The following is a 26662-nucleotide window of genomic DNA, read 5'->3' on the forward strand; positions in this document are numbered from 1 at the left end:
GTGAAAAAGTAAAATAAATCTATTACTATTATGATGACCCTTATCCTAATCCTGATCTGATTATATTTGTATCTATCTAAAATAATTTTGAACTCTGTACAGCAGAGTAAAACAATAATATTGAAATCTGTCCATCGGGCCTTAGATAAAAGGTTACCTTCAAGTCAGAAAAAACTCTAAAACAGCCCCTTTTAATTTTTTTTTCTCATTTTTAGCTCAAAAGCCTGTCTGAAATTAAAATTCAAGTAAAAATCAATTGTTTATATCAAAATCATAGAATTTAATATGAAAAAAGTTATGAGTTTTGCAACTCATCATCAACATTTATTGGACACTGTGTAGAGATATATCCAAATCCATTGCAATTGTAACCGGTCATAGAGCTAACAAACTGGCCAGTATTAGAAGTATTCAGATCCGGAGACTGATACGATCTCCCTCCACGCGAATACCATCCTCCTCGATGATCTCCTCTATGAGTGCGAGAGGAGGGAGAGCTGCGCAATTGATCACGAGAGACCAGCAAAGAGAGACTTTGCTTGTTTCAAGCTTTGTCATTTGCTTCTCCTCTAAGAGAAGGAGTCCAAGCAGATCATTAAAGGACACAAGTTGTAACCTTGCCTCAATCGACCTCATAAACGGTCAATAATCCGAACATAAACCATCAAGTATTGCCCCAACCAAGTCATCTTCAGAGATAGGACTTTGAACTCATTGTAATTGATTCAAAAGAACCTTTGCTTGCACCATATACACCTCAATGGTCTCATCATTCTGTTCAAGGTGATGCACAACACTTTTGAGATGCCGCGTTTGGGTGACATATGTTAATTCAAGCTTGACCCAAATACCCAAGGCTGTCGAAACTCCAATTACATTATTTATCACACTTTTAAAAAGAGAGAAAAGTAACCAATTGAGAACAATTTAATCCTCACAGAACTAAATTATATGATCTGGACTTGGTTCATGCGAGTTTGGCAACAAAGCAGGAGGTGAAGTATAGGTTTTGTCAATGTATTTCTTAATATTATACCCAGACAAAAGAGACCGTATTTATATTTTTCAAATAACATAATTCACAGAGGTGAGCTTGATAACAATTTAATTGGAAACATTTGAAATAGAGAAAGCAGATAAGGTAATTTTAAAGATTGAAGAAACAAATAAAGTAATTGTATTGTCTGTTATGTTTAACACAAAAAAATATCACAAATTGATTGCAGAAAAATGACTATTAAGCCAAGAGTGTTCCCATACTATGAAAGTTCTAGGAAATATACTATATTAAACATATTGACAAGGTAATATAACTTTTATAGATGGTAAGATTTCTAGCTATATAAAATTTTATTTATAATAAATTAACTATATTTAAAATAGAATAGTTATCCTATCATACATTATTATATTTATTATAAAAATATAAAAATTAAAGTATTTTTATATTATATTTGAAAGTGATATAATAAATATAGAAACATGCAACGCACGAATTACAATGAAAAAGAAAAACCATAAGTAAAAAACTCAACAATAAAAAATAAATTATAAGTAAAAAACTCATATACGGTAAAAAAAAATAAAAACTATAAAATAAATATTACTTTAACACATATGTGAATAATAAAATATAAAATAAGTAATTTGAAAATATAGTGAAGTAATCTTATTTTATTTAAAATAAAAATAATATTTAGTTAAACAAACACAATTTCAAACCCAACATCTTGGAAGAAGAATAGACAAGAAAACTAAGTCCCAGTTAAAGAAAAAGAAATTTCCATAGGTCTAACCGATATCCATCTTTCCAAAATTTCAATAAATATTTTAATTTCTAATATGTTAAAATCCCTAAAAAATTACACAAACAATATATTTTATGGTTTCCTTGTGAGACAACCTATGCGTGTCTTGTTGGTCATTATGGAACGCAACACCAAAGGTTCAATTTTGGTTTGGACTGTTATTTTCCTTGCTCCCAATTACAAGGTTTCTTTATAATAATTAAATTATAAAATATGTAATAAAAATTATTTTTTATTTTGTCATTGTTTTTAATGGAGATGCTCTTAATTGTAATCTTTTATCTAAATTAACTCAAAATTTTAATTCAAGTATTTAGTTTAAAAAATTAAATAGAAAATTTAATTTTTAAATTCAATTTTTTTAATTTTTCATGAAATTTTTTGATTTTTTCATTTAAACTAAATCAAATAATTAAATTTTTTATTTCTTGCACGCACCGACTTAATCTAATATTAAATACATATGAATAAATCTAAAAAAATTTCAAATTTTATTTCTTTTTGTCTCTAATTTTTATTTAAAAAAATAAAAGTTTTTATTTCTTTTTTTATAAATTACATATTATTATCCATGTTAACGAAACAAGTTTTTTTTTTATTTAAATTTTAAAATTTGATATAATCAACAACAGCTTAAAATTTTAGATAATTTTATTAATTTTTTATATTTTAAACCGGCGAAAAGTTTTGATTTTCTTTTTTATGTAAATACGGCATTGACCATTGGTCCATTTATGATTCTGTTACAAGACAAGTAAATCAAGTCCCCGCTTGACCAGCCCACAAGACGCGGCCATTACCACGCAATCGCACCGTCTTACGCTCGCCGACAAACAACTCCCATGTCCCCACCTCCCCTTTCCCTTTTTTTTTATTCACATAAATAACCATCTTTTATAACTCTCTTTTTCTTGCTCAATTGCTTCTACACGCCCTTTCCTCCTGTTCTTCTTCTTCTTCTCTTACTTCTCGTGAGGCTGATGGCCACTGGAGCTGCCGATGGCTTTTTCCGGTTTGTCAACAACGGTTGTCTCTCCGGCAGCGACACTGGCATCGAACGCAGGCCTTACCATCGTAACTGCCGATGTGCTCTTCATAATAACTCAAAAGGCTCTTGTCATCATGAGATATCTAAGTGTAAAACTGTGTCGTATCCTATTCGAAGGTCCTGGAGTGAAGGCTGCCTGGCTTTGGCTTCGGTTTCTGCTGCAGCTTCCGGCCATTCCTCACTGTCATCTTCTTCTTCTTGTTCTTGTTTCCAAATGGGAAAGATTCAGCAGCTTGGATTGTGCAGCGACGTCGACGAGTAGGAGTTAATTATTGATCGTCAAAGGTTTGATGGGTTTTGGTTAAAATCTTGATCATGATCATCATCTCCTTTTGTTTCTTAATTTCTTCAATAATTAAACTTGGTGATGTATGTGAGATAAATCATGTGTAAGATCTGAAGCATTTGATGGATGGATAAATATTTTGATCTGCTCTGTTTTGTTTATAATCTTTATGAATAAAAATGGCTTTATTGCTATTATAATGATCTATAAATTCAACCTCTCTATGCTATATATAATTAAATTAATTAAAAAATTAATTACATTATATTACAAATAAATGTTATATATTGGTTGAATCTTTAACCATGCAACTTCTTTGCTATATTTGAATTGGAATTTAAATAAAATTAAAGTAAGGTGTTATTAACTACATACCAGCTTTTTCACATTTATTTTCCATTTATTTTACGGAAAATATAATTTTATATTTTCTAATATTTAAAATATTTAAAAAATTAAATTTTTTATTTAAAAAAATAATTTAAAGAAAAAGTTCTTTTTTATTTTAAAAATTTTATTTAAGATTTTTATATATAAAATTTGTTAATATATTTTATTTTTTAAATTAAAATTAAATAATAAAAAATAATTTATTTTAAAAAAATAAATACAACCTTAATTAAATTTATTTTTAATTATTTAAATTAAAATTAGAAAATTCACAAATGAGATGAAATGTGTATCATGTTTCTGGGTTTGATTCTAAAATTCAAATATGATTAAGACTGAAAATTCAGGTATGAATTGGGCTAGGTTTAGGGGTTTGAATTGTTTTGCTACAATAATAATGTTGCTTAAAATAAAATAATGATGCGATCAAAATGGTGCAATCAAAATGGAGTTGTGATTATCAATTTTGGTAATAAATTGAGAGTGAGGTGGTTAGCGTTTAGAGCAATTATTCGGATACTTAAATCAATAAATTAAAAAAATATAAATATAATATTTAAAATTTAAGAGTAGTCGTATAAGAAAATTACATACTTTTATTTTTATAATTTTTCACTTTTATACTGAATGAGGAGTTAATTATAGCATTTATTAATAATTCGGTAATGATATGGTCAGTCAATTTATAAAAATCTTACTAGTTAATTAATTAAAATTCTGTGATTATAAACGTAACGACAATATACTAAATTACCTCTTTGACGGTAACTTAATGTGAAAACTCAATATATTCTGAAATATGTGAGTTTTGATGAAGAGTTAAATACTTCGGTTGTCCAAACTAAAGGTTCAAATTGAAAAATCGAATTGAACAGATCGATTTCGATTTAACGATTTAGTTAGTTAGAACATTCAATTTAGTTAGTTAGAACATTCAATTTGGTTTAGTTAGTATTTTTTAAATTATTCGATTTTCGATTCGATTCAATTCAATTTAAATGTATTAGATAACCGATTAATCGAATTAATCGCTAACCAAATGAGCAGCCCACGCCCAATCTCTTTTTTCCTCTCTTTTATCCAATTCAAATTTATTAAAGGTCTAAATTTCGGTTTTGATATAATTAAACCGAATTAATTTAATTTAATTTAATTATATTTTAATAATCAATTGCTGTAATTTTTAAAAATTTTAAAATTTAATTTTTAATTTTTTTAATTTAATTTAATTTAAAACTGAACTGTAATTTAAATCTTTTATTTTTGCGAGGAAATTATATATTAATTTATAGTATTTTTATCGAGTGATATTCAACCGTTCATTACTACTTTTAAATAATAACGTGTAACATCCAGTAGGCTTTCAAAGCTAAGTTAAGTTGAAGACGTGATCTTTGAACACTGACACGGGAACAAGTACGTTGGGCGTGAATTCTGATGATTGAACAGATTTCTTGGCATTTTCCCGTCAACCAAACACAGGAGTTTGGATTCTCCAACATATAATAGAGAGAGAGAGTCAGAGAAAGGGGATGGTTTGGAACCGTGATTGGAAGGTAAAAGGATTTTTCTAAAATAGGAATATTTTATATATGAGGGTGAATTGCAGCTTTATTCCTACGTTTTGATATTACAAATAAATTTTTCTTTTATATTTTCACAAATTTTATAAGACATCTCGAAGGTTTGATTCTTATACTTTAATTTTTTTATTCATTTTTTTATTTATATTTCAACTTAATTAAATAAATTAATTTATTTTATTTAAAAAAAATTAATTTATTAATGATGACACCCTTTGAAATAATTTATTTTATTAAAAAAGTCAAATAAATTAATTTTTACAAAATTATATACAACTTAAATTTCTTTTAAAATAAATTTTTTAGTTAAAAAAATAAATTCTCTCATTGTAAAAAAAATTAAAAATTATATAAATAAATTTTAATGAAAATTTTTATTTCAAACAAAGTAATGTAATTAATTATAATATTATTGGAAAATGTAATTATTTTGAAGATTTATAATAAAAAATATATATCCATCATAAAATTTTTATTTAATCAACTTGAATATTTTTAATTAAAATAATTAAATAAATTTTTAATAACAAAAATTAAAGATAATTTAGGTCAATAAGTGCATTAGATTACAAACAAAAAAGAAATGATATTGGCATTTAAAGACTGCATTTCCAAGGGACATGAAAAGACACAGTTATATAATTTTATATAATCTCTCTTTTTCTTGTTGAAGATATTATATATAATAAATTATTTAATTGGTCTTCTCCTGCCTTGTTGAGATATGAGGGTCACTTTCATAATAACAAAAAGAAAAAAAAAATAGTTTAATTAATCAGTTAATTAGCTGCTTAGGTAATTACCCATTTTATTTGGCATTAAACAATCCAATAACTAGGCCATATAGTGAACATAAGAGGGCCATCAAAGGAGTAAGTTTATATATGAAATGGTAAGATATTGCAAAAATCACTCCATCTAAACTCGAATTGAATAAATATTATTCATATAATATGATATGCGCATAAACGTCAAATATGTCCTCAGTCATATATGATAAAATTTTAATAATTCGAAACATTTAATCATTAAAATCTCAATCAATAAAAAAAATTCGGTGAATATGATAGTCGGTACACAAAACAATAAGAGACTTACTCTATGTATGTTGTCGAGTCTCTCATAACATTTAGTTACCATTGAAAATATTATATAGCATATTTTTATTACGCGTATAATCATAAAATTTTTTATTTATGAGTCGATATTAGTTAAATTTCTAAAAAATAATCAAGTAATTCTATTTTTTATAGTATAAAAGTAAATTATATACAGATTTTTACTCACTTTTATTAAATTTAAACAATCTTTTCTTTCTGATAATTTACTGATTTGAACGTTAGAGCGATGACTTATGGACACCAACCATCTTAATTTCTTTTTTTTTTTTCATGACAGTCATTTTTAACTTTTTCTCAACCATATTAATTATTAATATTTGAAACTGTTTAAATTTGATTAAAATTTATTTTAAACTATTTAAACATATCTCAAATTCAATTATTAATATTAAAATAATATTTAAATTCATTTAATTTTATATATTTTTAATTAATAATTTATATAAAAATATTTAAATTCTAATTTAAATAAAAACATATAAAAAAATTTATAAAGAGTATTATAAAATATATATGTTATATTAAATTAATTATTTATATAAAATAATTCCGCTATCCAGGTCTAATTATATGCTGCCCAAATTTATTATATTAGAGTTTAGTGAAGTCTAATATTTTCATATATCAAAAATATCTAATTGGTAATCGTTCTTAATAATACACCTGAGTATATATATCTAAATAATTAAAATAATATATTGATATATATATATATATATATATATATAAATTTTATTTTTATATAAAAAAGTTAATTGAGATTTTAATATTTTTAATTAATATTTAATAATTAAATTTTATAAAATATAATTATTTAATTATTTTAATTGTTTAAAGGATTGGAAAGTTATATTTTATAAGATTTAGTTGCTTAATAATTAATTTTATATAGTTTTATAAAAATTAGATAAATTAACACAAAAATATCAAGGTTTTAAATAAATAGAAAAAATGAGATGATGTAGAATTGTGTAAGAAAGGTTGAAGACAAGGCCCCGTGAGAAACGAGGTGATGGAAGAACACGCGACCCATGCGGAATCTGCAGATATAGACATGGTGGCGGCCACATCCACATGCCTCCATTTGCTAGAGTTTCAATTTTTCTGCATTCGCCTATGCAGCATTTTGGACTCTACAATGTAGAAAACTACATTTAACTTTTAAAAAATAAAAAAATAAAAAAATTACATATTTCATCCCCTTAAAACATATTATTCTCATATTTCACCTAATTTGAAACCTTCAAAATTTCCCACTTCTTTAATGAAAAACTGCATATTTATTACACTTGGAAATACTTTCGTATTTTTTTTCCACTTTTTTTTAATTAAAAATTTAACTTCAAAATTTTATATTTATTTAAAATTTTAATATTTTTAAACTAAAAATTATTTTATATTTTTCAATTGGTAATTCAATAAAAGCCATTAATAAATAAATTATCAATGCATTATAATTATAATTCATAGTTAAAAAATTATAAATTTTTACTAATAAATTTTAAATTATTTAGTATTACTCAAAGATTTACTAATAAATTTTTAAATTATATACAATAAAATGCAAGCTATCTGTTTAAGACTCGTTTTGTACGGTAGAAGTCAATGTACAAACAAGTAGGGACCATCAGTTCAAATTAAAAAATAGACAGAATCGAATTAATTTAAAAGTTTAGTTTAATTTTTTATTTATTTTAGTTTGATTCAATTTTTAATTTTAAAAATTTCAATTATTTTAATTTAGTTCGATTTTAATTATAAAAAAATAAAAAAAATCGAACTAAACCGACTAGTGATAATAGTATATTATTTTTAATAATATAAAGATTAGATTATATTAAAATTAAAATATTTTAATTAAATTTTAAAATATTAAAAATAAAATATAAAAAATAAAAAAATTATTAAAAAATTCAAATCAATCAAATCTTACTGAATTAAGTTGAATCAGACCAATTTAATTCTATTCAATTTCTAATCAAAATCAATTTGATTTGATTTTTATAAATACTAAAATTTTAATTTTTAATTTATTCAATTCGATTTTGAATCCAGCTGATCACCTCTCCAAATAAGGTTACTATTATTATAAGATATGTTAGTAAATTAAAAGTAAAGTAATTTTTTTAAAAAAATATTTATTATTATGCATTAGTAAATTTACTAACAGAATAAATCTGTTAATAAATTAATAAATTCATTGGTAACTTAAAGAATTTAAAAAATAATTATTATTTTAATTAAATAATAATTTCTTTATTAATTCAATAAGATTTAAAATTATATTATTATTATTATTATAAATAAGTTTTAAATTTATATTTAATATTTATTAAAAATGTAAATATATTTGAAAAAGAAAAAGTGTAGATGATAAAATTAAATAAAGTGAGAAATAAAATAAAATAGAGAGAAATCGGAAATGAAAGTAAAAATAAACGGTATTAAATAAGAGAAAATAATAAAAAAGAGAGAAAAAGAGAAAAGGATAGAAAATGAGAGAAGAAAAAAAATAGAGAAAATGACAGAAAAGAAACATTATAAAGAAAAAGGAAGAAATGAGAGAATAAAGAAAAAATAATTAGAGAAATAAGAAAAAGGGAAAGAAATTATTAGAAAAGAAAATAAATTAATGAAAAATAGTAAAAAAAATAAAATTATAGAAAAAAAGAAAGAAAATAATAAAAGAAAAGAAAATAGGAAAATCTAATATAAATGAAGATTATAGAGAAAAATGAAACAAATAAGAGAAAAAGGAAAGAAAAATAAAGAAGAAAGAAAATAATAAAAATAAAAAATTACAAAGAAAAATAAAGAAAATAAAATAAGAGATATTATATAAATATGAATTTATTATTAAATTTTAAAAAAATAACTTTTTTTCCTTTAAAGAATTATTAATAAATTTAAAATTTATTGATAAATTCATTTTGATAAGTGAAAAATTGTAGTTTTTAAAAAAGCCATATGGAAATTTCATATCTACTGAGATTTAATAACCAATTTAAATAATAAAAAATAAATTATTTTATTAAAAGAAATTTTAAAAATAAATTATTTTTATAAACAAATAGAGTTTTAAACTTTTAAAAATTTAAGTTTCAGTTTATTTAAAAAAATAGTTTATTTTTTATTATTTAATTTTAATTTAAAAAATAAAAAAATAAAAATAATTAATGAATTGCATATGATCTTGGGTTGGGTTATGGTTTATTGGGTTTGGGTTAAACTTTCTTTGTCCTGACTTGTACTTGTTGGCTCAATGGGCTTTAGAAATGCAATTAACATTTGCATAAAAAAATAAAAAATAAAAAAGAATATGAAAATTTAAAAGGGAAAACATGAAAAATTCAAAGAGTTCTCACAATATTTAATTCAAAAATGAAATTTAATTATTTTATAGGTAGATATAATATAGCCATTAGGCCCAAATTCATATGGCTAACCATACATGATATCATTCATAAAATAGACAGCAAGACCCAACCCATCATGAATCTTCAGTCGTTGGTCTCTAACTGTTGAATGGGCCAACACTTAATCAGCCCATTCTTAAAAGGCTAAATCATAATATCTACTGATCTTGGTTTTTATATAATTTCTTTTATCATAGTTAATCGAAGAAAATGTATCCATAATATTTATAATAAATTAATAGATTTTTTAAAATATTAAAAATATTTTAATATATTTTTTAAAATTAAAGAAATAACTACTGAATTTTTAAATATTTGAAAGATCAAATAGTAATTTTTCCTCTTATTATAAAAAAATTAATAAAAAAATTAGATAAAAATAAATTTGTCTTTAAATTTTAGTACAAGTAACAAATTAATTCTTATATTTTTAAAATCAAATACTTAAACTTTTTTAAAAATATAGAAACTAATACATTCATTAAGCTAACATTTTAAAATTCAAGAGTAATTTATCTGAAATAATTTATTAATTACATTATTAGGAATTTCTTAAATCACTGCCAATAATTTAACTTTTATTCTAACCCATTATAGTTTTATACGTAAATTTCAACAATAATATATCTTATCCACTTATCCTCTCATGCAAGAAATGCTGACTGGAAAAAATTTTAAATTTCCCATGCAACTTTTTTTCTCCTTAGAATTTTACTGCTAATTCTTAGATTTTATTATCATTGTTATTAATAATTGAGTCATTCCTTTCAAAAAGATCACTTGAGTTTTTATATTTAGTTGGTTAATATTACTGTCATCACATAAGTGTTTTTGGCTCATCTTGTGATTACTGTTTTAAGATAAATTACTGGATAATCTTTAATACTGATGATCTGATATATAGAAAACAGGGTTTTACAAGAGTTGTGTAAGCTTGATCTAAGAGGAGAATGCTTCTCCTCTTTTATTCTTTTCCTTTGTCTGTCAGTGATGTGTAATGGCCTTATTGCCATTGGACCATCTGTCTCTGCCATATGGATACGGACGTACGAGAATATCAAATATATGTTTCATGCGTAATAGCCATTTAATTCCCCCTGGTACGCATGCGGATGGACCCACAAGGTGAATGGGCTGGCCACCTTTTCTCCTCCGGACCGGGCTGGAAGGTGAGATTAGGACTGAAGCCCATGAGAGGTCTGAGCTGAGGGCCAAAAAGACTGGGCAGGCCCGATTTGAGAGGTTTAAGAAGGGGTCAGGTCTTAAGGCCGAGTGGGCTGGACCTGATTCATGCGGTGGACTTAAAAGCCTTCAGGTAAAGGGTTATCGTCATGGGTCAGGCCTCAGACCGGGGTAGTGAAATCCAGCGGTCATCAATTGCCCCTTTACTTTCTCATCAGTTATTGTACGAATGATGAGGGGGTAAATATCGAGGATCATAATGACCGCGCCGCCTAAGGACAGTTTTCCTCAGAACACCTCTTCATCTCATTGTTATTTCAAATTTCGAATTCTCTCCGTCTTCTCCAAACTCTTGCTTTCCTCTGTTCTCCGTGCGCATTGCTAGCTCCGTCTCTCTGCCCTTTTTGTTTTCAAGGTACGCTTCTCATTCTTCCATGGAAGGCCCAAAGCTTCCTGAAGTCTTTAATCTAGAGTCTTGTATTACCCCTTCTACCTTGACGAACTTCTTTTCTCGGAAGTATTTGGACACTCCCCTCTACCATATCCGAGCTCCTTATCGGAATGAGAGGATTGTTCTTCCCGATCCTCCTCCTTCCAGTTTGATAGATCCCAGAAAGATCTCAGTCTAGTCTTTTTCGTTAAACAACGAGACTACGGTCTAACTTTTCCCTTTACTCCTTTCTTCATCGAGGTCTTCCAATACTTCGGGATAACCCCCCGGATGCTGTCTCCCAACTCCATTTTGTTTATGTGTTCTTTCGAATCTATCTGCTTGAGTTGGGGATTAACGCCCACGGCGCGTCTGTTTGTAACCTTTTTTCGTCTCGTTAGGGCAAGTCAATGCTTCTATTATTTCGCCCCACGTGGTGGGTTATCCATTTTCACGGGTTACAAAGATTCCATAAAAGGCTGGGTTGAGGGTTTCGTGGTGGTGGAGTTGAAGAAAGACTCCGGGCTGTCTTGGGGGGTGGAGCTCTCTTGGGAGGATGTCTCTTTAGGTTGCAATGACCTGCCTCAGTTGAGTCTCTCTGAGCAGGTCGGATTCCTTTGACTGACTTCTGTTGATAAGAAGTATGATGTCGAAAAATGTATGTTTGCGTCCAATCTTCGGGATATCCAGGACGCGGGTATTGTCCCTTGTTTAACTGCTTTGCTTTTTCTTTGTGATTTTCACTGAAGGCTGTTCTAATTCGTTCGGGTTTTGAATCTTTACAGCTTCTGACGTGAAAATGGACCAAATCAAGCCCCCGAAGAACTTCACGCTATCTCGGGAGAGCATGAACGCTGCTTTGGATGCCCTCCGAGCTGGGCGATCGGTAGGGGAGACTACTCAGAGGGTGGCTGAAGTCATTTCCTCCAGGTCGGGTGACCGGCCTGCTGCCCCAGCCCTAGCTCCTTCGCAGGCTTCCAGACCGAGCTCCCGAGGTGTTAGGACCTCCAGACCTTCCAGCTGTAGCAGGTCAAGCTCGGCTCCTCAGTCTTCTCAAGCCCCCAGGTCCCAACGGGCTTCTACTGAGGGGGCGAAAAAGGCTCCCAGGGTCACTGCTAGGCCGGTTGAAGGCACCGAGCTGGTGAGGACAGACGTTCCTGAGGAGAGGTTTGAGACCTCCACAACTGAGGAGAGGGCTCCTGAAGGGGGAATGGAGATTATCCCTGCTGGTGAAAGTGCCCAGAGGGCTTCTGTCAAGGTCACCCCTGTTACCGAGGAGGGAGAGCTCGTGCCAGTTGATGATGCCATCTCTGAGGGCGCTGTGAAGGGGGCCAGGAGCAAGCGTCTTCCTCCTTCTAAAGTTTCTGCCCCGGCTCCTGCTTCTAAGAAGTCCCGAACCTCCAAGAGACCAGCTCCAGCTCTGCCTCCTCTCGAGAAGAAGAAGGAGACTTATGTGGTGCCTCTGCTGTCTGCTCCCGACAATGACATTTTGAACGCGGAGGATATCACTCATCAATCTCCGGCGAGCGTTGTTGCAGAAATCTTGCGGGAGCAGATGTTTGGCGGGGTCACGGAAGCTTCAGATCCTCGTCTGCTTGCTCTCACTGGCCTTTTGGCGAGTTCTACACGAGAGCAAGCAGCATTCCGATCTCGAACTCGAGAGGAGCTCGGAGGCACAATTAGGGAGATGCTCCTGATGGTAAGTTGTTCTTCTTACTTTCGAATTCTTTCATTTGGTTTCTATTGTCTGTCATTCTAATATTTCTTCTCTCTATGTTAGCTGATGGGCCTCTTCATGGAGGTAGACGCCTGGGACGAGTCCACTCGGAGCACTGTGGACCGCCAGGTTGAAGAGGCACGTCTTGAAGAAAATTTGATCGCAACCAGCGATGTCCAGGGTCACCTTGCTGCTGCTCAGGGGCATCTGAAGACCCTTAGGGAGGAACTGGCCCATACCAAGGAGGCTCTGGAGGGGGCTGATAAGAGGGCAGCTACTGCAGAGGTCCACCGTGATGAGGTCTTGAAGCAGCTGTCCTCCTTAGAAGAAGCTCAGAAGGAGAGGGATGAGGCCCGGCGCCAGCACGAGTCGTTGAAGGCAGATTTCGATGCCGTGCTGGCTCAGAAGGATGAAACCCTAGCTCGAGTTGTGGTCCTTGAGCAGGAGCTAGCCAAGTGAGCTGATAGCTTTAAAGACTTGACTTTGGAAGCTGAGGCATCTAAACTCCAAAATCAGCACCTCGGCCAAGAAGTCGAGGCTTTGAAGAAGAGGTGTGCAGCCCTGCTCGAGGACGCTAAGCTTGCTGAAGACAGGGTCCAGCTGGAGTGTGAGGAGCGGCTGAGGGAGTACAAGGAGTCAGTCGAGTTGAAGAAAGAAATCGAGCAGGCCTGTGAAGCTCGTCTTCAAAGCTATAAAGACTCTTCTGAGTTGAAAACCAAGACAGCGGAGGCCTGCGAGGAGCGACTTGCGGAATACAAAGCCTCTGACGAGATGAAGAATGCAATATGGCATAAGGGCTTCCGCTTGTTTGTCTCTGATTTCAATCGAGGCTTGAGGGAAGCCAGACATTCCCCTTCCACCCCGTTAGCTGAACTTCGAGCTGCTGAAGTAGACTCCGATGGCGAGGATGTGCTTTACGGGGAGGATGACAGACCTTTGCCCAAGGGAGCTCCTCACACGGCAGCTGGACCTCCTGAAAAAGATGCCGAGCTGGGGGAGGAAGATGCTGGGCTTCGAAGAGAAGATGCTAGGCCCCCTGGGGGGGAAATTGTACCTTTTGTAGATAGTAGTGTAGATAAAGATAGTGCTCCCAAGAATGTAAGTCCTTTAAGGACAATTTTTCCTCCAGTAGTTGTAGATGATTGAACAAGTTGTAATTTTATTTTCCTTTTAATGAAATCCAGCTTTCATTTATATTTGAGCTATTCCTGTCTTTGTTTATTTTTCTGGCCTTGTCAAATTACTTAATCTGTTAAAAGCCTAATTGACTTAATCCATTGAAGGCCCACCTGGCTTAATCTGTCAATATGTTAAGGATAAAACTCTTAAACCATGTGCTCAATAATTTTTCTAAGAAATCAACTATACTGTTTGTCATTTCTTGCCCTTGAGCCAATCAGAGCTAAAATTGTAGCAATTGACTAGACTTCTAACTTATGAATTTTTCCAACCTCGCAGAGGCATTCGTATAGATTGATCCATGATTTAAGATCGAATATATAATTTTTTCGTGTAATCAAAGTGAAATGACCATGTACCTTTTAAAATGATGAGCAGGGCTGGCCTCTTTGTTTTTAGCTTTGTGCAGAGAAGAATTGAGGCTGGTGGTCTTGTATGCTCATGCCTTAGATCGGCCTCTTGGGTCAGAGGAAATTTGTTACTCTCAGTTTGCCTTTGAGATTCCCGAACTCAGCTCTCTTTTCATTTGGTCTTTCCGAGCTCAGATTTGTGTACCTTAGGTCGGCTCTTTTGGCCTTATGTTGTTTCGTCATTTCAGTAGGTTTTGTGGTGCCGGGGACATTTGAGGAGCCCGGTCACCTACTTCACTGAGGTCTTGTGCAAGATTCAGGCACTGTGGCCTTACTGTCGCTTCGTCATCTCAGCCGGTTTAATGGTGCTGGGGGCACTTGGGGAGCCCGGTCACCTACCTCACTGAGATCTTGCGCAAGATTCAGGCACTGTGGCCTTACTGTCGCTTCGTCGTCTCAGCCGGTTTAATGGTGCCGGGGCACTTGGGGAGCCGGTCACCTACCTCACTGAGGTCTTGCGCAAGATTCAGACACTGTGGCCTTACTGTCGCTTCGTCGTCTCAGCCGGTTTAATGGTGCCGGGGGCACTTGGGGAGCCCAGTCACCTACCTCACTGAGGTCTTCTAGCATCTGTTCTTTCTTTATCAAAGAGAATTTAAGATGCATAATAATTGAAATAACATTGCTTGCTAAAAATGGTGTTATTCAATTCATTCATATTTTCAGAATACAAGATTTTTCTTCATGTTACAAATATTTTAAGGGAAATACCTCTTCAGATGCTGGATATTCCAAGCATGGGGTTCTAGGTTTCCCTGTAGGTCTTCAATTCGGTATACCCCTGACTTGACCACTTTAACTATTCTGAATGGGCCCTCCCAGGTCGGCGCCAGCTTTCCTACTGCCACTATCTTTCCAGTAGCTTCCAGATTTCTCAGGGATAGATCTCCTACCTTCATGCTTCTTTCTCTGACCCTTTGATTGTAATAACGAGCCGCTCTTTGTTGATAAGCAGCTGTACGGACTTGAGCTTCCTCCCTGATTTCTTCCAAGGCATTCAGGTTACTTCTCAGTTTATCACTGTTGGCATTCTCGTCATTGAACTGGACTCGATGTGTAGGGACTTGTAGTTCGATTGGAACTACGGCCTTAGTGCCAAATGCAAGTGCGAAGGGCGTCTCTTTGGTGGACGTCCTGGGGGTAGTTCGGAGTGCCCACAGGATGCTGTTGAGTTCATCAGCCCAATTTGCCTTAGCTCCATCGAGTCGCTTTTTCAGCCCCTGGAAGATAGCTCTGTTAGTGACCTCGGTTTGGCCATTGGTCTGAGGGTGAGCCACCGAGGAGAATTTATGCCATTTGCCCATGTTCATTGTGAACTCTTTAAAGGTTCTGCAATCGAACTGCCTCCCGTTGTCTGAAATGAGTATCCTTGGTATCCCAAACCTGCAGATGATGTTGCCCCAGACAAAGTCTATCATCTTTTTGGCTGTAATTGTGGGGATTGCCTCTGCTTCTGGCCATTTTGAGAATTACTCCACGACCACCACTACAAACTTCTTCTGCCTCGTGGTCTTATGAAAAGGTCCCAAGATATCTATGCCCCACTATGAGAACGGCCATGGGCTAGATATACTGGACTGAGGGGTGGCTGGTACGTTGATGGCGTTAGCGAACCGTTGGCATATGTCACACCTTCGGACGAACTCTTCAGCCTCTTTCTTGACAGTGGGCCAGTAATAGCCTTGTCTAAAAATTTTGTTCGCCAACGTTCCTGCTCCTTCATGAGCTCCACACATTCCTCGATGTATTTCTTCCAGCACCTTGACTGCTTCGTCTGGGCCTACACATCAGAGCCATGGAGTGGATTTTCCTCTTCTGTATAGGGTCCCTCTTACTGCTTGATAATTGGCAGCTCAAGCAGCTATTTTCTTTGCTTCCTCTTTGTCTTCAGGAAGCTTTCCCTTCTCAAGGTATTCCAAGTATGGGGTCATCTAGCTTTGGCCCTGCTCAACCTGCATTACAGTGGCCGTTTTGTCAAAAGCAGGTGTGCTAATATGTTGGATGTATATCTCGTCAGGGAGTTGTTCCAGCTCCTCTTTAGACAATCGGCTAAGCAGGTCTGCCTCCTTATTGTCCTCCCGGGGTATCCTCTGGTATTGTACCATGATCCCTTGTTCGACGAGCTCGGCCTTTATGGCTTTTACTTTCGCCAAGTACCTCTGCATGGTTTGGTCCCTTGCCTAATATGCTCCTGTTATCTGGTTGATCACTAGCTGGGAGTCGCTAGTTATTTCAAGATCAGTTACCCCTACCTCCATTGCAATTAGCATCCCATTTATCAGGGCTTCATATTCCGCTACATTGTTAGAGGCTTTGAATTCCAGGCGCAGAGCATAACAGACTTTGAAACCCTCGGGTCCTTTCAGCATTATTCCTGCACCACTGCCCCCAGCAGCAAATGCCCCGTCTACATACAGCTTCCAACCGAATTCTTGAGAGGACTGCCCCTCTCTCTCATTTCCCAATGCTTCCAAAGATGACTCACCCGGTTATGTCTGCTCTTCATTAAAAGAGCACTCTGCTATGAAGTCAGCAAGGGCTTGAGATTTTATGGTGGTCCGAGGTCAGTACTCCAAGCAGTAGGGGTTAATCTCAATGGACCAGGCAAGCATCCGACCTGATGTTTCCGGTCTGTGAAGAATCTTCTTCAACAGCTGGTCTGTCATCACTACCCCCTGATGGCTTTCTAAGTAAACTCTGAATTTTCTGACGGCCAGCAACAAAGCATAGGCTATTTTCTCGATGTTCAGATATCTGATCTCGGCATCTTTGAGCACTTTGCTGACGTAAAACACTGGTTTCTGTTCTCCTCCTTCTACCCTTACCAACACGGCACTGATAGCTTGTTCTGAGGCTGACAAGTAAATCAGGAGCTCTTCCCCTTCCAATGGACTGCTAAGCACATGTGGCGAGCTAGGATAGCTTTTGAGCTCTTTGAAAGCTTCCCGATAGTCCTCGGTCCATTCGAAGTTTGGAACTTTTCTTAGTTTTTTAAAGAACGGCAAGCATCTTTCGGCCGACCTCGACATGAAGCGATTGAGCGCTACTACCCTTCCAATGAGCCTTTGGACATCTCTCACGCAGGTCGACTCGGGCATTTTCAAGATAGCTTCCACCTTCTCTGGATTGTGCTCAATGCCTTTTCCACTCACCATGTATCGCAGGAACTTTCCTCCCCTGATGAAGAAAGCACACTTTGCCGAGTTCAGCCTCATTCTATATTGTTCCAACACCTCGAACACCTCCCTCAGATCTACCAAGTGCTGCTGAAAAGTTGGGCTTTTTACCACCATATCGTCCACGTATACTTCTACATTCCTGCCGATATGGTTTTTAAAGATTTTATTCATTAGCCTCTGGTATGTTGCCCCGGCATTCTTCAGCCCGAAAGGCATGGCTCTATAACAATAAGTCCCATCTTCTATTATAAATGAGGTCTTCTCCTCATCCAACCTGTCCATTGGGATTTGGTGATAGCCAGACATTGCATTCAGAGACGACATATAATCAAAACCGGCCGTAGAATCGACCATTTTATTAATATCAGGGAGGGGATAACAATCTTTGGGATATGCCTGGTTGAGGTAGGTAAAATCTATATACATCCTATATTTGCCATTGGCTTTTTTGACTAATACAGGATTTGCTAGCCATTGTGGGTACATAACCTCTCTAATAAACCCGGCCTCCTCTAGCTTTTGCACTTCCTCCCTGTTGGCCTGTTGCTTCTCTCTTCCTACCACCCTCTTCTTTTGCTTCACCGGCTGGGCCTCTGGAAGGACGTTCAGCTTGTGAGTCATCACTTCAGGGTCTATCCCAGGCATGTCAGAAGGCTTCCAGGCAAAACTTGATGCGTGACCTCAAATCAGGGCCATGACTTCAGTTTTCTACTCCTTAGTCAGGCCGGCGTTAAGGCTGAAAACCTTGTCTGCCTCTACTTCTGATAAGGGGAAGGTTTCTAGCTCTCCGACCGGCTCTGTTCTGGCCTCTTTTTTCTCGTCCCGTACCTCCAGAACTTCTGAGTCAAACCTTTCCCCTGCCGAGCTCGGCTCTGATACCGTAGCCAGGTACACTGCTCTCGCCTCTTCCTGGCTTCCTCTGACTACTCCCACTCCTGCTTCTGTTGGGAATTTCATAGCCATATATCTAATGCTGGTTATGACCTCAAAATCAAACAGCACAGGTCTTCCCAATATTGCGTTGTAGTTGAGGGGGAGCTTTACCACTAAGAACACCGCGTAGTGAGTTCGGGTTCTTAGTGCTTCCCCGAGGGTGAGAGCCAGCTTCACCTTTCCTTCCACGGGCACTGGGACTCCTCTGATTCCTTTGACTGGGGCCTGATCCCGAACCAACTGTTTCTCGGGGATTCTCATCTATTGGAAGACTCTGTATGGCAATAAATTCACCTTACTTTCGTCGTCCACCAAGATCTTCCTAACCCAGTAATTATGAATGACGGCTTCAACAACGAGTGCATCATCATGAGGCATCTGAAAGCGCTGGGCATCCTCCGGAGAGAAGGAGATGGTCATTGGTGAATGGTCAACTATCTGCATGACCTCGGCACTGCTACCTTCCCCATCTCGGCCCCTTTTTCTTCCTCTTCTGCTCATCCGACCTCCGGTCCCTCCCACAATCATGTTGATGGTTCCACTGGAACCATCGTTCACTAGCCCTGCTCCTGTCCTCCTGGGTCTCTCTGCTGTAGGGTTCGGCTGAGGCCTTTCTCCCTCTGGCTTCTTCTCAAAGTTCTGCAAGTGACCCCTTTTGATCAGTCTCTCAATCTTGCTGATCAGCTGGTAGCAGTTGTTGGTGTCATGGCCGTGGGTACGATGATACTGACAGTATTTGTCAGGATCTCGCTGATTTACTTCTGCTCTCATAGGCTTGGGCCATTGGAGGAACTCCTTGTCCTGAACCGCCATGAGCATCTCGGTACTAGAGGCGTTGAGTGGCATCAAGTTCTCAGGAACCCGCGGGGGGAGTGGTCTCTGTTCTGGAATCCGAGGAGGGAACGGTCTTTGGTCCCTCCGGTCCCAAGGCTGTCTATACTGCTCAAGCCTCTTGCTTTGCTTTTTCTCTTGCCTTTTCGATCTCCTTTCTTCTGGGGCTTTTCCGCTGTCTGCCACCTCTTTGGCAAATCTGCTTGTTACTAAGGCATCGTCCTGCCTTATGTATTTCTCTACCCTTTTCATCAGCTCTGCCAGCGAGGTCGGCAGTTTCCTGCTTAACGAGCCAAAGAACTCTGGGGAGGTCGTCCCTTTTTGCATCGCTTCGACAGCTCGGTTTTCATCCAGCTCAGGGATCTGTAGGGCTTTCGTGTTAAAACGGGCGACATACTCCCTTAAAGTCTCATTCCTCCTCTGACGGACTGTCTCCAGGTAGCTCGTCTTTCTGTCCGCAGGTACTCCGGCAATGAACCGGCTGTTGAAGATAGTGGCCAAATCTCCAAAACTTCTGATGCTTACAGCCTCCAGACTGTTAAACCATGCCCATGCCGGCCCTGTGAGTGCCGTGGGGAATACCTTGCACATCAAGGCATCCGATAGAGTCTGCAGCTCCATGAAGGTCTTATAGTTGAGGACGTGCTCTCTTGGGTTTCCCGTTCCGTCATAGGCCGCCATGGGTGGCATCATAAACTTTTTTGGGATGGTCTCCTATTACACCCATTTCGAGAAAGGCAAGGATGTAGGTAAGAGGGTTTGGTTGTGGTCCTTCGCCCCCAACTCAGCTAGGAGCTGTTCCCTCAGTTTCTGCAGTTTCTGATCCACATTCTCTTCTTCTTGTCTGGGCCTCTTCTCCAGACGATACTCCCCTTCTTGCGCTTAACTCTCCGTCTTCCTGGTTATTCTGGCAGAATAACTGTCTGCCTCGTCGTTCTCTATCAACTCCCTCACCCTTCTTCCATGAATTCTAGCTTCTAGTTCTTCTTCTCTCCTGGCTCTTCTCCCCCTTTCTCCGGTTTCTCTGCTGTTTGTTTGAGGATGGTTAAGGGTAGGCTGAGGTTTGTTGGTTCGAGGCTCTTCTACCACAGGCAACAAATTCATTGGGGTGTTGAGGCCCCTCTGCTGCATCATTTGCCCCAGCCAGTGAGTGGTATTTTGCAGTTGAAGAGCCATGGCTTGGAGGTCTTGGTTGGATAAGGTGTTTCCGGGCGCATTCCCTGCCAAGCTCGGCGAGGGGTTGAAAGGGATTGGTGGTTGGTTGTTTGGGGTTGTGGGACTGGAAAAAGAGAACTGTTGTCCCTCCTGAGTAGAGCTCAGGTCATTTGGGGTATTAACAAGGTTGTTTTCATTATGGTTGGCCATCGTGGATCTCAGTGGGTATTGCAAGAGTAGAACTCCGGCAATAAAAAGATCTCCTTCGTTCCCACAGACGGCGCCAATTGATGATCTGAGATCCAGAAAATAGGGTTTTACAAGGGTTGTGTAAGCTTGATCTGAGAGGAGAATGCTTCTCCCTTTTTATTCTTTTCCTTTGTCTGTGAGTGATGTGTAACGACCTCATTGCCATTAGACCATTTGTCTCTGCCATACGGATACGGACGTACGAGAATATCAGATCTCTGCTTCATGCGTAACGGCCATTTAATTCCCCCTGGTATGCATGCGGATGGACCCACAAGGTGAATGGGCTGGCCACCTTTTCTCCTCCGGACCGGGCTGGAAGGTGAGATTGGGACTGAAGCCCATGGGAGGTCTGAGCTGAGGGCCGAAAAGACTGGGCCGGCCCGGTTTGAGAGGTTTAAGAAGGGGTCCGGTCTTAAGACCGAGTGGGCTGGACCTGATTCATGCGGTGGGCTTAAAAGCCTTCAGGTAAAAGGCTGTCGTCATGGGTCAGGCCTCAGACCGGGGTAGTGAAATCCAGCGGTCATCAAATACTATAATTATTTATAATCTCATTGTTAAATTTTACAATTATTTATAATTTTATTAAATTGCTTAGTAATTTTAAGCTAATAATTTCTTTCTATTAATTTTAAGATATTATTATCACAATTTTTTTATACTCTATTGGTTACAAATTAATAAGTTAAGTCGCGTCTCAATTTACTCCACTTTATTTTACGAGTAGTCTTTCCGTATATTAATTATAATGCAATTCGATCTTTATTAACTTTTTTTTATTTTTTTCTCCTCTCAAAAACCAACATCTGTCCCATGTAAGTACTTCAAAGCATGCATGAGCCAAAGCTTTCAAAGGCATAACTACATAAAACTTCAGTAGATACAGAAGAGGAGAAGAGAGGGAAAGAGAATGGCCACTGGAGCAGCTGAGATATATTGCTTCAGTGTGTCTTTGATGGAAGCATACCAATGCATGATGTCACGGTTTCAGATTTCAGCAATCGCCTGGAACCGTGCGACACCTGACTTGAACACCTTCAAGTCAAGTCAGCCTTAAGAATCACCCGATACCCTCCCTTGTAGACAGAGGGGACGGTCTACAAGGAGTGAAGGTACAACTTGGATCTCCGTAGGCCTACGGTAGCCAACTGGGCCCAGCCCCAGCTAGTGGCCAACTAGTCACTCCCCCCTAAAGAGCCTTAGGAACAACTAGGCTTGTGGCAAGAGGAGACATCAACATGTCTCATATGACACCCCCCTAAAATAAATACATGAAAAATAATTACAACAAATTGTCTCGGCCATTATCTTCCTACTAATTTCTACTATTTTATCCCAATATTACTTTCTAGGAATTCCAATGTTGGAAAATTACAGTTTTGGTCCCTGAAAACTCTATGACCCTGACACTCCCCCACTTAAACGGTCGACGTCCTCGTCGACTGAGTTTGTTGGGGTTCTTCAATCTTTGAGTCCGACATTCTTAGGCTTGCAGTGTGATTTGATCCCAGTCCTGGTCAATTAAATTGTTGGACAGCCTTAATCCTTAGTATCTCCTCCCAATTGATCTCGGTGGACTGCTAGTTCTTAATGATGATGAGACTACAAAAGCTCTATCTTCTGGTGGTAAATGTTTTGCCCTTGATTCCTATGATGATGAGACTACAAAAGCTCTATCTTCTGGTGGTAAATATTATGCCCTTGATTCCTTAGACTATTGCAAATGGTGCTAGAAATTATTGCTTTACTCCTCTGCACGAACTTATTGCCTGAAGTCATTGATCACTGGTTCTTTTCTCCTTAACTTGTCTCGCCATTACTTGTCTTTAATTATCGACCTTACTCTTTGCCTCAAAGCACGACCCCATGGTGCAACAAATCTATCAATCTGCATACACTCATGCCATATGACATCATGATTAACCTGTAATAATCTCATAAGAAAGGTTAGTACTAACCACATTAGAATCAAATACGAACTAATATAGCAAGTCATCTAGAATACAATCCATTATAAATTAATAGGTGTGACAACAGCACTTGTCCACTAAAACTTGAACTGCCTTTACCCATCCGCTTGACATAACACAACGTTATTCCACCCGTAGCGAAGCTCGGCGAATCCTCCTAAGGAACTGGTGTCCCTGTTGTCAAAAGAGTTCGCTCAACACTCTCTTTCTCCTTTTTTTTTTTTACGTCTTATGTTCCTCTCCTTCATAAGCTCTGGTATTATGTACACTTTATCTCCTTGTCCTCTCTCTAAGAATGTAGTCTACGCAAATGCCTACAAAACCCTTCCCATTACACACACAAAATATCCACGATCACTGAAAAGGGGCATTTTCCTGTTGAACCCTATGAGCCACAGAAATCTACATAACACAACTATTAAGATTGACTACACATGAACCAATTAATACCATTATCATTACTTGACACTAGGAAATCACTAGAAGATACTCCCTTTCTTATACTGCTTTCATCATAGCTCACAACATCGATTCGCCTCACCAACTTGCCTCAAGCAACCTTTGCTTCTCGATCCATCTCGGTCCTCCCCCACGTTGATGCACTTGTGAGAACTTTTATTTGGCCATGAGGTCTCTTTTCTGCTCGACAACAAAGGTAGGACTAAATTTGTCCTCTTTAATTACACATTATTATCTAATCCCTTTTAAGGCAACTACCTCCTATATGTTCACAATATTTGTTAGCACCAACTTGTCAAGTCCCACATCACGAGGACCCTGACTCAATAATCCACAAAATATTTCAGAATAAATGAATAACTATAGAAAGTAAGGTAAGAAATGATATCAGGAAACACAAAAACACTATACTCATCTGATGTGAGAGGGTTAGCTCTCATTGAATTCCTTTCTCTCGTACTGAATTATCATTAAGGATCTCCATCTCTCATCATTACCTTGAGCACCACCCTCCGTTGACCAGTTCAATGGTCCTCACTTCTATCAGTTTTCGCTTATCCCCCTTCTTCCTTTTGTCGTAGGATGAGTGAATTATTTGCTTTCACAACGTTGTTGCTCCCAACGGTATTTGATGCAACTCTTGCCCAACGTTACCATACATTCCTCTGAAAGAATGAACATGTGCTCAACAATCATATCTGGTTGGCACTTCTCAGACATTATCCCATACTCTGGTACTTGTTGTTTTCTTTTCATCCCTTCTGGACTCCCATCTATTCCTCTTTTTTCGACTCATTTTCATCCTCGCAAAATTTAATCTTGGTTTCTTTTTCCTTTTTAGGGTACGCCCTTCCTATTTGGTGCTCTTTTTATACTCTTGTAATGAGAGATGAGGCAACTACCACCTTTGATCCATCATCTTATCCATACCAGTGTTTCATATGAGTTTCCCAAGAACTTTTCTTCTGCACCAACAACACCGCACCACATAGTAAGAGTTGTAGGAGCACTAGCTTGCTCCCTGGTTACACACCAGGATCAAATAATTAAAAAAAAAAGAATATCATAACAGTTGATAACCACAGTACTCCTTTCTCACAACTTACTCCATTTATTATATATATATATATATATATATATATATATATATATATATATATATATTTCCCACTTACACACGGCTAGACAATACTTCATCGAATGCTACTTTTCGTTGAGTTTACCCTTGCGCCACTTTATGCTGGATAGCCACTAGTTTCTTCTTCACTACTTTCGACTACCTCTCCTTTATCAAGGAATAATTGTTGGTCGAAATAGAGATAATTTGTGTCATTCTGGGAGATGCCACATCAATTAGCATCCCAGGTTCATTAAAAGAAATTGTGAAGTCCATCTTACTTTTTGACGTCCTCGATTAAGCGAGTTTGTCAAAGGACATGCTCAACTTAATCCCCACACTCAAGTTGTCTGCTTAGTCTTTATTTCCTCATATCATCCACTTCAGTTTTATTCGTGATTCTCACAACTGTGTAAATAGTGCACGAATCTTGTATTCGTACCCGCTTTGTAGACTTTGAAGACCTTCTCCTCCATCCCCTGTCCCTTATTTGACACAACACTCGCAGAACATTTCCATCATGCTTGATCTCTTTATGCAAATAATACTACCTTAGGCGAGGAGGAACAAGAAAGTACAAACAACCTAGAGTTGACAACTCTGTGATTTATACCTAATGTTCCCTCCCCCCTTACTCACCATGTCCCTCAAGACCTTCGACACATTTCCGCACCAGCAACTTGTAAAATCATATGGCTTTCTTTATAGAGAACACTTCATACTACCTAGTTATGCCACTTCCATGTCCTCTTGTTTACCACCTTTTAGACTGCTCCCCCACTTATTGCTTTGGCCCATCTTCTTAGGCGGCTATTAATAAGATATTAGAGTTGAATATTCCTTCAACTCCTTGGTAATAGAACCAACTCAATATTGATCGTCCTTTACGCTACACCATAATCCCCCAGGTTTTGACCTTCTTCAGGAAGGTTTTAAGCTCAGTTATGTCTCTTGAATTGTTGTCACAATCCGCTTACTCTATTAAAATCAAGTGCCACGTCCTCTTGTGTCATCCATAGATGCTGAAAAGTTCCTTTATGTACTTTCCTTATGAACACCTTGTTGGAGTTTACCAACTCTCTTGAATAGCAAATGTTACATTCTTGTAGTAAAACTGGAGCTTATCATTTCATATCCCCCTTTTCTCATGTATAGAGTGAACACTCTCTATTCATGGGACTTTACCCTTTCCTTTTTTTTTTTTTGAATAGATTTAGCTTTATAGCTCGATCCCATAAACGTTGTTCTTTATATGTCTGCACAGTCACCATTCCCAATAATATTAATGAATAAGTTCATATTGAAGAGAAAATTATTTACCTCCATTTCACAACAAGGATTGAAGTTCTAAGATTCCACCCGTGCTTACTTCATAGGCATTAGCTCGTAATTCACGCCATTGATAATTGTTCCTCTGGTTCACTTCTGAAGTATTGCTCATAGTCTTTCCTATGTCATATTTAATATTATTGCACCATTCCTGCAAGTAAAACAAAATACATGAGAGGCCTCTGCCTCAATTTTATCTCGGAAGGCCTCTTGCCTCAATCCGACTCAGAAGGCCTCTTGCCTCAATTCTGTCTCAGGAGGCCTCTTGCCTCCATCTGACTCAGAAGGCCTCTTGCCTCAATTTTGTCTCAGGAGACCTCTTGCTTCAATTTGACTCTGGAGGCCTCTTGCCTCAATTTTGGGTGGAATGGTCTCGGGATTCTCAGATGGCCTCAAGCTCTATTGGCTCATCCTCCCCCTTATCACCATACCCTGAGGTCATTACCCCCTCTCCAAGGGTCACAAAAGGGGAGTATGTAGCACCTAGTCACTACCCCCTCCCAGAAAACATTTCCAATGGAGTGTGCAGTACTAGGTCATTACTTCTCTCCCAATGGTGTCCCTAGTGGAGTGGGCAACATCTCTGGTTTATATGGCCAGACTAGCCCGAAAGCTCATGCTTTTATCTTCTTTGTCTCCACAACTATTCGTGCTACTACTCCTCGTAGCTTCGGAATTGGGAGGTCACGACCTCCCCTTTTCAGCATTTTATACTCAAGATTACCCCACCGAGTGTCACTCGCATGAAAGAGGTTTTGGGGTGGCCTTAATCTCCCGACAATTTGGCTATCACAGCCAACAACATTCATCTTCCCTCTCTAGTGCCTCAAGGCACTAAAAAAAAATGGAATCAATCTCCAACGCCCTCTC

At 36.8% G+C, this 26662-nt stretch overlaps 2 protein-coding genes across 2 annotated transcripts; one reads left to right on the plus strand and one right to left on the minus strand.

The window, feature by feature from the left end:
- The first annotated feature begins 2788 nt into the window (after positions 1 to 2788).
- LOC110617840 lies at positions 2789 to 3118 on the plus strand. Its single transcript, XM_021760846.1, has one exon. The coding sequence runs from the start codon at positions 2789 to 2791 to the stop codon at positions 3116 to 3118; it is 330 nt and encodes a 109-aa protein (XP_021616538.1).
- A 15825-nt stretch (positions 3119 to 18943) lies between these two features.
- Positions 18944 to 20104, minus strand: LOC110617841. Its single transcript, XM_021760847.1, has 2 exons — positions 19442 to 20104; positions 18944 to 19321 (listed from the first exon to the last, which is right to left on the minus strand). The coding sequence occupies exons 1-2, from the start codon at positions 20102 to 20104 to the stop codon at positions 18944 to 18946; spliced, it is 1041 nt and encodes a 346-aa protein (XP_021616539.1).
- Between the last annotated feature and the right edge of the window lie 6558 nt (positions 20105 to 26662).

The sequence above is a fragment of the Manihot esculenta genome, chromosome 6, assembly GCF_001659605.2.
Source record: "Manihot esculenta cultivar AM560-2 chromosome 6, M.esculenta_v8, whole genome shotgun sequence".
Lineage (NCBI taxonomy): Eukaryota > Viridiplantae > Streptophyta > Magnoliopsida > Malpighiales > Euphorbiaceae > Manihot > Manihot esculenta.